Source organism: Annulohypoxylon truncatum, assembly GCF_022578515.1.
Source record: "Annulohypoxylon truncatum strain CBS 140777 unplaced genomic scaffold F4807scaffold_15, whole genome shotgun sequence".
Classification (NCBI taxonomy): domain Eukaryota; kingdom Fungi; phylum Ascomycota; class Sordariomycetes; order Xylariales; family Hypoxylaceae; genus Annulohypoxylon; species Annulohypoxylon truncatum.
The window spans coordinates 485246-499910 of NW_025953801.1; the positions used below are offsets into that span (position 1 = coordinate 485246).

Below are 14665 nucleotides of genomic sequence, written 5' to 3' on the forward strand. Positions count from 1 at the left end.
TGCGCTGGTCCGGACGTCGCGATATCAGATCTAGGAGTTCTGTGGAGGTTGGAACGAAGGGACGGTCCTCTAGAAGCATTTTGTCCCCCTCTCAGTTTCTTTTTCTTTGGTGAGCTTTCTATTCATACTTCGCTCTTATCACTAAGACTGTCTATAAACTTGACTACCATTCTCTTAATTCGTTTCCTGGACCGAAGAAATTCGGGCTGACCCACGCCTTTGCATCCTTCGACAAAGCCCGGACTTGTGCCTCGTCAATCTCGATCCCTAGTCCAGGCCCGGTCATTAGGTCGATATGCCCATTCGTGACTTTCCACACTTCCGGATTTGTCGTGTAACTTGTCAGGTCTTGGCCGCCGACATTGTAATGAATGCCAAGGCTCATCTCCTGAATCACGAAATTCGGACTGACCGCACAGACTTGAACATTCGCCGCCAATGCGATCGGACCCAATGGGCAATGCGGCGCCAGTGCAACATCGTAGGTCTCGCAAGCTGAAGAAATCCTATGCAGCTCCGATATGCCCCCAACATGACTGATATCCGGCTGCAACATGTCTACACATCCAGCTTCCAGAAAGGGGCGGACATCCCACCTGCTATGGAGCCGCTCACCGAGAGCAATCGGCAGGTGCGTATGAGCGGCAACTTCTTTGATGCCACCGATATTCTCGCTTAATAAGGGCTCTTCGATGAAGAGAGGATCGTAAGGTTCCAGCTTAGCGACCAGCTGCTTTGCCATCGGCTTATGCACTCTCCCGTGGAAATCTACTCCTGCATCGAGCCCCAGGGCCTTCACCGCTTTCACTCGTTCAACGGTTTCTTCGAGCTTTCGAGGTGAGTCAAGCCAACCCAGGTCCTCGGTGGCGTTCATCTTGATCGCATTGAACCCTTGTGCTTTACGGGCATTTCTGGTCTTTTTCTCAATCGGCCTGCCTAGGTATTGAGGGGTAGAATTACTTACGCCTGTACTTCAACGTCACCCGGACGGTCGCCCCCTATCCACGCGTATACCCGTAGCTTGTCCCGAACTTTCCCGCCTAGAAGCTGATAGATTGGAACATTCAGTTTCCTAGCTTAATTGATGTCAGCTTTTCGAAACTCTCGGAGAAATTCTGGTTTCTTCGGGTACCTTTCAAATCCCACAAGGCGATATCAATTCCACTCAAAGCACTCATGAGTACGGGGCCCCCTCGATAAAAGTTTCCCCGATATGATAGTTGCCAGATATGTTCGATGTCACTTCAACTATTGTTAGTGATCATGGAACTGATTTACATTCAAGAACCTCGATTGACTCACTCAGCTTCGTGTCCAACGTATTTCTCCGCCCACGCATCTAGACACCCTTCCACAGCTTGGGTGTGTCCTTCAAGACTGGCCTCTCCCCAACCAACGTTGTTTTCTTCGTCCGTAATCTTGACGAATAACCATCTCGGTGGCACACGAAAGTATTCGATCTTCGAAATCTTGCCCATGATTGTATCGAGGATATTGTGTATGCTTGTATTGAACACAAAGTTATTAGCTATGAAACAAAGCTAAAACATTTGTTGGTGTCGCTGGCGTCGCCTGTATATATAGAGAGCATTATAATAGGCGGAGGGGTTGTATAGGGGTTAGGGGTAATTGCCGAGCTACCGTGGTAATCCGTGGCAATCCGCTTACATACGGTCCGCGCTTACATCTTTCATCCTATCTGCAATACCTATGACATATGTTTTGTAAGATCGGTTAAGAAAAGAAATATTAGCGTTGAAAAATCACATTCAATGCGTCATATAATACTGTTTCTAACTACTCGCATTGGAAGTGACGCTGGCGTCTACCTAGTGAAAGTACTATATCACATTAACTGGTAAGTAGCAATTTACGTTAGCAAGGGATTAGAGGGCACAGTCATTGTCCACCTGCCCTAGTGGACGAGACCTATGATATAGAAAAGCCAAGGCTATTAACAGTATACCTTGTCTAAGTTGTACCAATCATGTTATGATCTATAAATAATGTTCCCGGTTGATCAGAACCGAGCTTTTATGAGTATTCAAGTGTATTATACCTTTCAGGGGCTATGGAGCCACGTCCTTCCACAAAGAAGTAGGCAGGGGCTTTCAGCACCTCGGTACCAGGGGAGAAATTAAAGTTCATAGTGGCATCTGTACGTGATATTCTCGTGAATTAGGGAGTTCTACGATATTCGGGTATTTTTACCGACCGATACTCCACTTACCCCAACCTCGGGGTATAGTTGTCAGTATTCGATGTCGTGATCCCCACCTAAGCTAACGGCCCCCTCACTAGGACCCCGAGCTCGGTCCCACCACGAGACTCCCCGGAAGATACGTAGTTCTTTTATATTCAACAGTTTTGGAATATTATCCCCTAGAAGAAACATCATACTGTTTTTATATGACCCTACGAGACAGACCTAGGAAAATAGACGACATGGTTCGAATTCCTCCCCCCGGCGTTTACGTCCCATCGCCGACGTTTTTCAAGCCCCTGAGCCCGGGGGCGCACCAAGCCGAGGTTGATGTCGCGACTCAATCCGAGCACAGCGTATTCCTAGCTAAGAATGGTGTCCATGGCCTGGTACTTCTCGGGTCTACAGGCGAAGCCGTGCACTTAAGCAGGACAGAACGGCGAGATCTACTCGGTGGAGTCCGCAAGGGGCTCGACGATGCGGGATTCCCCGACTATCCCATAATGGCCGGCGTTCTTGTAAACGCTGTTGATGAAGCTCTGGAATGGCTACAGGATTCGAAAGACGTCGGATGCCAATGGGGCCTGGTTTTGGCACCGGGATATTTTGGTGGTGCAGCTTCGCAGCAAGGGCTTATAGAATGGTACACCACAGTTGCTGACAGGAGCCCGATTCCCATTTTAATGTAAGCAGTGGAAAATATTCTCGTCATTTGTATCACTCGCTAACTTTGACACTAGCTACAACTATCCGGGAGTGACAAATGGGCTTACGGTAACTCCTGAAACATATGAGAAGTTGGCGAAGCACCCAAACATAGTTGGCTGCAAGATGTAAGTGAAGTGGAATTAATAGTAAAAGGATTGCGCTGACAGCATAGGTCCCACGGCAATGTATCATACCACGTCCAAGTATCAACGTCGCCCGAAATTGACCATGAAAAATTCCAAGTCTTCAGTGGTTTTGGCCAACAGCTCGGACCCATTGTTCTGTTCAATGCGGCTGGCGTTATCGACGGCTTGGCTGCATTTTTCCCTAGAACTGTGGTACGACTATTTGAGCTTGTCAGCAAGCGACCAATCGACGATGCCGCCATCAAAGAAGCTAGAGTCCTCCAATATCGGGTAAGTCGAGCTGAGGACTTTATTGGACGTTGGGGTATCTTGGGAATTCGGGAAGGCATTTATCGTGTTGCTGGTCTAGGTAATTTGGAAGGGGGACGAGCACCGTTGAGAGGGAAGATCCCTGAGGGTGCATGGGAGGAGTGGACAAATGTCATGAAAGCGATGTCTGAGTCATAGGTACCTACTTATCTATATGTATATCTATATTGTCTTGCAGTTTCTACGTTAGAGAAAGTCCTCTGGGACTTTCAAAAGGGGCAAACTCCCCCGAAGCCCCTGAATGCTTGTTTACGTAATCATATTCCGAGCTCAGGAGTTGATCCAGGTAATTATTTTAGGAATACATCTCATTCTCATAATAATAGGAAAATACATCAATATATTCCTCTCTATTGAAGCATCTTTCCGTAAACGAAGACCTCTTGTAAGTTAGATTTCTGTTATGTAGGGTTTTAGGCGCTAAACTTGAATAACTCCCCAACGTGATATTCGTACATCTTGATCCATTTCCCCGTGGGGAATTTGTGGGGTCTCCAGATATGGACATATATGACCCTCTCAGCAGTTGTGATACTCAGAACTTGATCAAGTCATCAGCCTTTGGCTTCATTTTCCTTGGTTTCTTATGATTAGACTACTGTACTCAACTTAACTCTTCACCATCCACTTCTTTTAATTTGGAGCCCTATTCAGATAGGGGGCGTAATTATAAGAGGGAACAGGACAGTAGATCCAAGCCTATTCGTGATAGTAACAAAGAAAAAAAGATACAAAAACGGTAGATCCTCAATCGAAAGGAGGGAAATAACGGGACTTGACAAGAACTGCTTAGATCTACAGCCACGAATGAACCACGCATACAAGCTCACCCGACCTCCCCTGATGGGGAAACCGGTTTCCTGACGTAGGGCATTCCGATGCGGAGGTGGGGAGAGCCAATTTTCGGTATCTAGATCCTAACGTCGTATGCATTAAAGTAGACACAGTCCGAGCAGTTCGATCTCAAATATGCCGAGGGTAACGGACGGTTGTCCATGTGAGGAGTCTACCAAGGTATAATAAGATAAAACGCATTTCTTCTGATAACTACTCAGAATTATCTGCTGAATCTCTGGTGTATGAGCCTCACAAATATTCGTTGAATATAGTACCATGTCTCTCGCAGCAACATCACATGCCCAACTGGATATCCCCAGCCAGGGTCTTGGTCCCGAGGTTGACAGCAAATCCATTGACAGTATCAACGATTTGATCGTCAACCGCGCAACTACCTTCCCTTTCAAGCCTCTTCTTGCTTATCCTGGAAAGGATGGTAAATTTGTCTACTACACTGCAAAGGAGCTGGACGGCTTTGCAGACGAAGCCGCAAAACATTACGTCGAATTGGGATTAGTTCCCAAAGTAAGTTTCTATATATACTTGACCGAATATCCCTAAGATAATCAATAGAGCGGTCAGAGCGAATCAGAAATAGTAGCAATTATTGGCGTGTCAAATCTCGATTACATTATCTCGATATTGGCTTTGTCACGTATCGGGTTTGGCGCTCTATTCCTATCGACCCGCCTGTCTGTACAAGCATACACAGCTCTACTCGAAAAGACAAAATGCCACCATATCGTCGCTGCGCCAAACTATGTAGTAACAGCTGGCCAAATAGCTGAAGGTTACGATATCTCTCAATTTGACTTATTGACGGAAAATATATACAGGAAAGCAGACTCGTCTAGGGCTCGTTTTCAGCGACCTGTCAAAATTGAAAATGAAGCGCAGAAAATTGCCTTCATTCTACACTCTTCTGGATCTACCGGCCTTCCAAAGCCTATTTACCAAACCCACCGCTCTTGTTTGATGAACTACTCTGTTTCGAGCGGCATGAGGGCCTTGATAACATTACCCCTATTCCACAACCATGGTCTGTGCACTCTTTTCCGCGGCATCACCTATTCCGTTACAACGGCGCTCTTCGATGCAAGCCTCCCAATGACCCATGACCATCTGGTAAGCGCCATGGAACAGTTCGATCCGGAGAGTTTCCACTGTGTACCATACTCACTGAAGGTCCTTTCCGAGAGTGAACATGGTATTGATCTGATGAGACGGTGTAAACTAGTCCTCTTCGGCGGGAGTAGCTGTCCTGATGATTTAGGAGACAAATTGGTCAATGCCGGAGTCTATCTTGTAGGCCATTATGGAGCGTTAGTATACCTACCCCCACGCCAGAGACGGCCTGAATACTAAGAGATCGGCTTTAGGACAGAAGTGGGTCAACTTATGACATCCTTTCGGGATAAGGAGGACAAAGCATGGAACTACGTGCGACCATTCCCAAAAGTTGCACCATATCTTCGTTTCGAACCTATTGGTGAAGGATTATATGAGTGTGTAGTCCTTGATGGCCTGCCAACAAAACTCTGTTCCAATTCAGATGACCCTCCAAACTCATTTCATACAAGGGATATATTTATACCTCATCCTACGATTCCGCAGGCATTTAAGTATATGTCGCGCCTTGACGATAGAGTCACACTCGTCAATGGCGAAAAGGTGTTACCGATCCCCTTCGAACACCGGCTCCGACAACATGAACTGGTCGAGGAAGCACTCATCTTTGGGGTCGACAAGGCGTTTCCGGGACTGCTCATCTTCCCAAGCGAAAAAGCTAGGGAGGTAAGGAAGGAAGATCTTCTAAATACGCTTCGACCTGTAATTCAAGCTGGAAACGAAGCCGCAGAGAAATTTGGACAGATCTCAATTGACATGGTGGAGATTCTCCCATGCGGCACCCCCTATCCTCGTACAGATAAAGGAACAATTATCCGCAGAGCCGCGTATAGAGCCTTCGAAAAAGAAATCGAAGCAATATATACACGATTTGAAACACACGACGATGCTAGAGATGGAGCCCGAAAGAATTTGGACCAACCCGAACTTGTCACGTACGTGTTGGATTTATTCACTCACGCAATTGGCGTAAAGGGGTTGACCGAAGAAACGGACTTCTTTGAACGTGGAACGGACAGCCTTCAAGCTGTGACTGCGAGAGCCAAAATAATGCGCGAAATTGATATCGGAGACAATGTATTGTCCAATAACGTTTGTTTCGAGTATCCGTCACCCAGGAAACTTGCATCGCATCTCTATGCTCTCAGGACAGGCGAAGAATTGCACCACACCGACGAAATAGCTTTGATGTCTAATCTGATAGAGAAGTACTCGGACTTTGCCCCTTTCGTCCCTGGAAGCCAACGACCGGATGGAGAAGTTATTGTGAGTCCATCACCCTTAACCTGATTTCTAACTACGTAGACTATGTACGTTGGCTAAATTATCATATTTAGCTCCTTACTGGAGCTACAGGTTCACTTGGAGCACATATCCTATCCCAAGTTGTATCCTTACCCGGAGTCAAGAGGGTTTACTGCTTAGTTCGAGCAAAGACGCTCAAGGACGCATATTCGCGCGTTACGTCGAGCCTCGAGTCTCGCGTTCTTTCCCACGATGCTGCTAAGGAAAAACTTGTCTGCCTTCCGAGCGATTTCAGCCAAGAATCTCTAGGGCTTGACATTTCCACTCTCGAGACTCTTCGTTCTAGTCTAACCACCGTTATACATAGCGCATGGATGGTAAACTTCAACGTGGGTCTCAGCAGCTTCGAACGCCCACATATTGCCGGCGTACACAACATCATCAAACTATGCTTAAGCGTTCCATTCACGGAACCAGCTAAGTTCTTCTTCGTATCCTCGATCTCAGCCGCCGCAGGTACCCCTATTCCGGCTGTAATCCGCGAAGCCCACATCGATGATCTGCACTGTGCTCAGAACATGGGATACGCTAGATCTAAACTAGTGACAGAGCACATCATTCGAGCAGCAGCAAAGAGAACGGGCATACAGGCAAGAGTGCTACGGACCGGCCAACTTATGGGCGATTCGCGTAAGGCGCTCTGGAATCCAACCGAGGCGATTCCCTTGATGATCCAAAGTGCAACTACTATAGGGGCACTCCCAATGCTTGATGAGGTAAGATTTCCCCCTTTTTTCTGCACGCCAACAGCCTCTCTAACACTAGAATATGGAGACTCCTTCATGGCTTCCAGTAGACAAATGCGCCGCGGCAATCCTCGAGCTATCCGGGCTCAGCCCCAGCACAAAGAGCAGTCTATCAGAAAACAGCGAAGAAGTCTACCACGTATTGAACCCATCTCTCTTCTCTTGGAGCAATGACTTGTTGCCCGCATTGCGAACGGCTGGTCTAAAATTCGAGACCGTCTCTCAGCGGGAGTGGGTACGACGGCTGCGCGAGAGCGAGCAAGATCCCCAGAAGAACCCCCCTATCAAATTGCTCCACTTCTTCGAAGAGAAGTACGACAACGACTCGGCTGGACGAAGCGGTCTTGTCTTTGAAACTCGGACGACGGCGAAATATTCCGAGACCATCGGCCAGGGTTTTGACATCATCGGAAGCGGGATCCTGCAGAAATGTCTGGATAATTGGCGGCTCACCTGGGCCAAATAGCAGCTGTGAGAAAAAGGAGCGTTGATTAGTATGGCCCAATGGAACTTCCAGCCTTCATACCTTCCTAAATTGTAACGATTTATGTATGCGAGTTTCCACGATAGAGAATTATTATTATAAGAAAATTGCTTGAAGATGTGAGGAGTACCTCTGAAGTTCTTTTAGCGGTTTGAATACAAGTTAAGGCGTCCGCGGGCTAATAGCGCCAAGTTGTCTGACCCAAGGACTGGTCGACGTTTGACGGTTAGTGAGTCACAAAGGTAGCAATGGACCTGTCATAAACCCTCCTAATAGGCTTAGGTGGTACGGTCCTTTGCATATCTGTCATATTTCCTGCGAGTTCTGTGCACATGACAAACGGAAGGGTTCCCAGGAACCAGACAAACGGTGACAAGACTACCATGCAGAAAAACAGTCGTCGGAGTTGTCAGGAGGTCATCCAATTTGTCCTAGGTATTCCAGAAAATATGCCAATGGACGCCCACATCTTCCGTTACAGTTACACGACATGTATACACTGCAACCTCTTCGAAGTCGTGTAAACTTTCTGCCTGACAGAACTCTTCCGTCTGTACTATAATAATTCTATCCACCTACAACCACATTCTAACAACGAAATATTTACCGTTCATGAATAACTATACTTTATTCACAAAGTCAGAATGTCCACGATACAGCCAGCTACAGAGGTCTTATGTGCGAACTCGGGTCAGGATGGTTCAAGATGTGATCGAGTTGGAAAGTACGAGTGCAAGTATTGCCATTTGGTTAAAGTAAGTGGTTCTCTGCCCAGTGCCACACGCAGGCACATTTCATGCGGGTTACAGATCCTGACTGAATAAGCAGTACTGTGGGAAGAAATGCCAGAAGGTACACTGGAAGACGCATATAAGTGATTGTCGAAACAACCCGTTACTGAAACCAACTTGGCGGCCTGCGTGGGAGACAGAGCATCGTGAACCTGCTTTCATGGGAGGGCCTCGGCAACGGCATTTCAACTACAAAATGAAATTCCCATGGGGAAATATGCCGGCGTTCGACCTGCTCAAACTTGCGTCGAATGAGGGCACCAACTACAAAGGAGGCCTCAACCTTCTCTTTGCTGGTAAGATCTTCCAATTTTCTTACCTAGTCATCCGAGCATTTCAATCACGCCAAAGCTTTACATTAATTCGGTACAATATTCTAGCTTCCGGTGATATTAGAAATTGTATCATGACTCTTGTTTCTGTCCCTGACGAATGCCAAAGCCCTATGAAAGTCTATCTGAACGACCGAGATGCCGATGTCGTGGGTCGAAATGCCATCATGCTGCTTCTAGCTCTGATGGAAGACGACGCTGCCGTTGCAGCTGACAACATTATTCATCTATGGTATTCATCATTCATTTCCCAAACCCTCTATGACACATTGAATGGGAAGATCCGTGAGCTAGTTCAAGACATATGCAAGAAAATAGAGGGCAAGCCACCCAACGCAGCCCTGGGAAAGACTTGGACATTCGGATTGAGGTCTCTTAGGCTTGTCTTGACCAGGAACCAATGGTTCGAGCTGCTCGCGAGCTTGGAAGTCCCTCCGGGCCTAACGGCCGAGAAGGCCCAAAAGATTCGCCAGAGTGTTACTTTAGCCCCTGAAAGAGTAGATTACAGGCATCGCAGATATTTCGCTCAACCACCGGGAGATCGTGCCAGCGCCGACAAGTTTCGAGACCATGGTATACTTCTCCCCTTCGGCGCCCCTCGTGATTCGTTTACGATACCAAATCCGTGAGTTTCTGCTTCCTTTTCCTACCTTTCCCCTTTTCAATTTATAATGATAGACACCTGACCTGCCCCCCTGCAGAACTCTTTTCCGCGATGCGGAATCCTGGCCTATGAAAGACGATGCGGACCCTATCCACGGCCACAGCCTAGAAGAGATCAAACGTTTCTCGTGCGACGCTCCCGCGAATGATATCTACGGGAAACTTAGTTTCTTCCTCAAGGATCTTGTCACCCGTTTCCACCGCCGCTTGCAGAATTTGGACATCAAATTCCATCTTCTAAATGTTAACGCCGAGGACCTGCCTGAGTACGTTGGGCAAGTCTTGTTCGACCGCATAGAGGTGCGCCAAGCATTCATCGGGATATGAAGACCGTGACTAACACTTCACCATGATTAGGTTGCAAACGTTTCGGACGCGGGATATTTGGGTATTGCACGAACACTCTGCTATATAGGGACTTTACTAAAGCGTCCCAATGACAACCGTTATGCCACGTTGGTCACGCTATTCCTCAACGCAGTAGAGGAGATTTTCGATGACAAGGAGAAAAGGAAGGTGATTGAATACGAAATTCAGGAAGTGTGGAAGTATATGACTCCGAAGCCCCCCACAGGACCATATGATGCCGACATTATCATCAACGATGTTGCAACTGAACAGGTCCGTGACGTGGACAAGTACTTCAATAGGTTTGTTGAACGCTCACGGATCTTCTTTTGTCAAAGCACCATGTTTCTAATATATCTTAGATATATGAAACTCCATCACTTCGATGAACTTTGTGAGGTATCCGGCATGGAGTTCAAAGAACAACCCACGATAATCGAGGCCTGGCCATTAAAGGTGAAAAAGGGACTACACCAAAGAGGGGCCAAGGAAGAGTTCACCACACTATTATCATCCGGTCACTCGGGCTGTGAGCGATACATGGAATGGAGGTATAAGGTAAACTGATCTGAAACTGAGTTGAAGTGGATGCTGGGGTTAGTTTGTGAGTTCAAGAGATGTGGAATATGATAATGGATGTGATCAATCTCGCTCTTTGTTATTAAATACAGCCCTGAAGGGACGGTTGAACTTGGAAGTGTCCTGTAGGATTATGTCAAGGAGCTGGAAAGTGAAAGTTAGACACTGGTTATTTCATGAGGGAAAATGGTGTAGACACTCACTGCTAAGTGTTTGAATCTGGGCATATAAGCACTTGAATCCTCCTACGACTTCAGTGATCGAATGCCCCCTTTTTATCCATACAGCCGAAGGATCCCCGATGGAGACATTTAGGGGGTCCCCACTGATATCCATATGGATGTAGTCCTAAACACTGTGATTAACGCTTTTGACGTTCAATTCAGCCAATTGAAGTGTATCTTGCGATACTTACCTAAACTAGCTTTTTGTGAATTGGTTGCAAGGGCAAGGCAGGTCAGGTATACTGTGACATCGCGTGGTTGGAACCAGCTGCCTGCTACAAGAATAGACGAGGTTAAATATAATGGATATATAGCGAGCGAATATAGTATCATTGTACGTTATGTAAGTACCTATGTAATTAGAATTTATGCCAAGCGGTTTTATATACAGTCTGCTTTTCAAGGAATGCAAAGATATATCCAATATGCTGATATATGACGTAACTTCGTAAATCATAACCCAAGGAAGTTTGGCCGTCCTAAGCGGTTTCCGGCTTTTGCGCATATACTAGACGTTGAGGCAAGTATGCATGGACCCCTTTATTACGCATATCTTTGCGGATACCCGCAAGAAATACGTGCATCTCTTCCAATGATCGGCCCAATACCTTAGTCCACATGAACATAACGTAACCTAGTACGATGCATCAGAAATTAACCAGAGCATCTAAAAAATAAAGGACAGGCAAATATATAGGATTTTACTTACCTTCCAGGTCTTGCTCAAGTGTGTATTGGAACCATTGCCCGATCTCCTTTAGTTTTGGATCAGCTGCCCATCCCGAGATTGGAACCTGCAATAGAGTAAGAAATCATAGCCTTTGTGTAGTAAGCAGTTTCAAACAACGCACCTTGATGTCTTTAACTGTAATATTTATGAAGCCAGCCTCCTCGAGAGCCTTCGGTATCGTGTTGTCCGTGATAAGCGTGAAGGAGACGCCTAACTTCTTGCCGCCCTCGGCAAATAAGTCACGCCAGACATATAGGGCCGAGTCGGGCTTCAGGGTGCCATCATCGCTACGATAATCGGCCTCAGGCTCGAAGCTCTCAATCCACCCGCCGGGTTTGAGAGCAGCATATTCCTGCTTGAATAAAGCCGTCCAATCTGCAATGCCACCTACGATGTATCGTTGGTGTATGAAATCAAAGCTGTTAGGCGCGAATGTCCATGGCTGTTGCGCGTCGTCAATCTCGAATTTCACATTTGGCGGACACCACGAGGGCTGAATTGGAGAGAGGTCCGTTCCGATTACTTCGCAATTAGGAAATTCATCTGCAAAATCACTGCGGGCTCATTAGTTGTCTAGATATGACGCAACGCAGAATGGTTGGATTACATTGCCCATAAGCCTAGTTAATTTATTAGTATTATATCTAATGTTAAAGGCAAGATTCAAATCACCTGTCCCAGTGCCAATATCGAGTACTTTCTATAAGGTTAATAATCAGCGATATTCGTGATAATATGAAAGAGTGCCGAGCGCTTACTTGTATGTCGGGCTTGAGAGGCGACATGAAAAGTCGTCCCCCCAAGCAGAGAGTCATGAAATGGTGGCTGAGAAAAGATGAGAAATTGGAACGGCAACTCGTCGGGGACAACTGCGGCTCACTTCATATCCATGGCTTCATTTTGGCGCTCGTCGTTTGGACCCCAGTAATTATCAGACCCAAGCCTGGAGCTGTGAAATGTGCGGCCATTGAGCGTGCGATACTCCAAGATACTCTCAGTCAGGGATGCTGTTGAGCTCGCGCTTTTCACCAGTCGTCAGATAAGAACTCGTACATCAAGGAACCCCGGATTTGAACTCTTACTTGTCGCCCTCTCCAAGTGCAGAGTCCGCGTCGTCGAATTCTTCCCCTTCCCCCTTATCGATGATCGTCAGTCAACTTGACGAGCTATGACCTTCTTAGTCTAGACTATTTTCTTCCGAACTTACTTGGCTGGGGTCAGCTGCAATTGGCCCTTCCAGCGCGCCTGGGGGCGCATTGGCCGAGGTAGCAGCCGCAGCTGGCTCGGGCGTCTCGCTGGTGGCCATATTAAGAGGCTAGTTTAGCAACGTGCTCGCCTTTCAGCTCTGATAATTCTATAGTATGTATGTGTTGCGAAGAGCTAGTAGTAGAAGAGGAGGAGAAGTGGAGAGATCAAAAGTGCAGCCTTTTTAGCTTCGGGTAGCGTCAAGTAGTAAGTATAAGTCTGGTTAGCGGGAAATGAACAACTCAGGCGCTATCAGGGGGTCATGAGAGGGGGGCGGTCGGGGCCGGGGGGCTCCACAGCACGTTCAAAATATCGACTAACCACGTCTAGATTGGGCATTCTGATTAGTAGCCGAAAGAGCCGAACAATCGGCTAGGAAGGTTATTGGTCAATCCTTTCTAGAAGGAAGGTATATCTAATCACGTGAATCGCCTAAAGAACGTATTATTTTGCTGATCCTGTCAATATTTTACCTTCCTAGTACTTAACTACCTACTTCGACACCTAAGATTTCAACCTACCACCCCAAAATATTGAAGACCGAGCCGCAGGAGCCCGAGATAATTAAGAACAAGACAGATCCAAACCAGTTGGTGTTATTTCATAGTGAAACCCTGCTCCTACTGGACAATGCCAAAGTACACTATTCCATCGCCGTTCATGTCATCCGCAACATCATCCCTACGAGGGAATAACAATCCTAGGTATCTTACGTTAGTCAAGGAAATTCGATAGATTTAATGACCATGGATTTCTTACAAAGTAGCGAATTGATCAAAACATTTAGGGACCATCGCATGGCTTTTATTGTCATAGCCCCACTCGATCGGAGACATAGCCGACGCGCGTGAGTCTATATAATCCACGTTAGTCAATGCGCTTAGCTACCTAATCTAGTGTTTTGTTCGTGTGGGATTTATACCTAGGAAACCAACAGACTTCCTGGTGCCGGAAGCCCAGATATCGCAGTCACACTCAAACGATCCCCACTACAGCGGGAGTTAGCGATTTCTTCTTTAGAAAGGAGCTCGAGGAGTCTGGAGCATGTCTAGGGAAGTCACTTCTCCCAAGACAGGCCAAAAAGAAAGGGAAGGGTGAAAATGGGGTATTGCATACTGCGGCTCCATCTTTGCAGTTTCTGCAGCCAAATTTCCCTTCCTTGTCAGGATAGATGAATCCGCCTGTGTTTATGAAGCAGCTATGTAAGTCGAGTCATTAGCAATTTTGATTGCCCAGGCAGTCTGCAGGTCGCGGACACGACTTGACTTACTGGTTGAGGTCAAGCTGATAGGTATATTTGACATCGCAGTTGTTTTGGTATGGCAAACAGAAAGTTTTGCTTGTCTCATTGCCGGTAGCATCCCAATACGCAACTCCATCTTCCAGAACATACGGAGAGACCTTTCCGTCGATTGCCCACGGAAGCAAGAGGAGTGCTGTAGCAAGGACCTTCATGATTGATGTAGAGTTGACTTGTAGTTGGCGTACGGTTTTCGTAGGACTGTCTAGTTTCTTGGTCGATGTGTTCGTGTTGTAGTTTTTGATCATGGATAATAGGGAGGTATTTATAATACTACAGGCGGTCCTCAGAGATAGTTCATACAAAGTGACGACACGATCGAGGAGATATCCCTTCACAACATACAAATTAACTGACATCACAAAGAAGTTGGACATATCCCCAATTTATCCATGTTTGCTAGTACACAGTATGTTATTAGTCATGGATAGATTACTGCCATAGTGATTTAGACACAGACTTACGACCCAGAGCTCAGTTAGAGTAGCAAACTGACTATCAACTACACTCGTTAATTGAGATACAACGTGAAATATTACATCCGAAATATACTCTATTCTTGTTCAACCTGCAAGCAACTTCTCCGA

General features: G+C 46.6%; 6 protein-coding genes across 6 annotated transcripts; 3 read left to right on the forward strand and 3 right to left on the reverse strand.

Annotated features, from left to right (window-relative positions):
- Positions 1–138: 138 nt before the first annotated feature.
- On the reverse strand, positions 139–1582 carry F4807DRAFT_79780 (enolase C-terminal domain-like protein). The gene is made up of 4 exons (XM_048003501.1): positions 1303–1582; positions 1133–1242; positions 965–1076; positions 139–911 (listed from the first exon to the last, which is right to left on the reverse strand). The coding sequence occupies exons 1-4, from the start codon at positions 1476–1478 to the stop codon at positions 164–166; spliced, it is 1146 nt and encodes a 381-aa protein (XP_047854477.1). The 5' UTR covers positions 1479–1582; the 3' UTR covers positions 139–163.
- Positions 1583–2445: 863 nt separating this feature from the next.
- On the forward strand, positions 2446–3504 carry F4807DRAFT_460248 (dihydrodipicolinate synthetase family protein; the record flags this gene model as incomplete). Its single annotated transcript, XM_048001498.1, has 3 exons — positions 2446–2888; positions 2944–3036; positions 3084–3504. The coding sequence occupies 3 exons, from the start codon at positions 2446–2448 to the stop codon at positions 3502–3504; spliced, it is 957 nt and encodes a 318-aa protein (XP_047854478.1).
- Positions 3505–4418: 914 nt separating this feature from the next.
- Positions 4419–8032, forward strand: F4807DRAFT_425042 (L-aminoadipate-semialdehyde dehydrogenase). Its single transcript, XM_047997935.1, has 5 exons — positions 4419–4728; positions 4777–5525; positions 5583–6597; positions 6669–7352; positions 7411–8032. The coding sequence occupies exons 1-5, from the start codon at positions 4480–4482 to the stop codon at positions 7846–7848; spliced, it is 3135 nt and encodes a 1044-aa protein (XP_047854479.1). The 5' UTR covers positions 4419–4479; the 3' UTR covers positions 7849–8032.
- Positions 8033–8440: 408 nt separating this feature from the next.
- Positions 8441–10892, forward strand: F4807DRAFT_425047 (uncharacterized protein). Its single transcript, XM_047997936.1, has 6 exons — positions 8441–8621; positions 8695–8953; positions 9038–9614; positions 9691–9952; positions 10010–10302; positions 10363–10892. Exons 1-6 carry the CDS (start codon positions 8511–8513, stop codon positions 10565–10567), a joined length of 1707 nt encoding a protein of 568 aa, XP_047854480.1. The 5' UTR covers positions 8441–8510; the 3' UTR covers positions 10568–10892.
- Positions 10893–11114: 222 nt separating this feature from the next.
- F4807DRAFT_425055 (S-adenosyl-L-methionine-dependent methyltransferase) lies at positions 11115–12996 on the reverse strand. Its single transcript, XM_047997937.1, has 9 exons — positions 12741–12996; positions 12616–12668; positions 12414–12554; positions 12292–12358; positions 12206–12233; positions 12141–12153; positions 11655–12087; positions 11513–11597; positions 11115–11437 (listed from the first exon to the last, which is right to left on the reverse strand). Exons 1-9 carry the CDS (start codon positions 12837–12839, stop codon positions 11283–11285), a joined length of 1074 nt encoding a protein of 357 aa, XP_047854481.1. The 5' UTR covers positions 12840–12996; the 3' UTR covers positions 11115–11282.
- Positions 12997–13398: 402 nt separating this feature from the next.
- On the reverse strand, positions 13399–14233 carry F4807DRAFT_460252 (uncharacterized protein; the record flags this gene model as incomplete). The annotated part of the gene is made up of 5 exons (XM_048001499.1): positions 13399–13459; positions 13538–13631; positions 13701–13767; positions 13895–13976; positions 14049–14233. The coding sequence occupies 5 exons, from the start codon at positions 14231–14233 to the stop codon at positions 13399–13401; spliced, it is 489 nt and encodes a 162-aa protein (XP_047854482.1).
- Between the last annotated feature and the right edge of the window lie 432 nt (positions 14234–14665).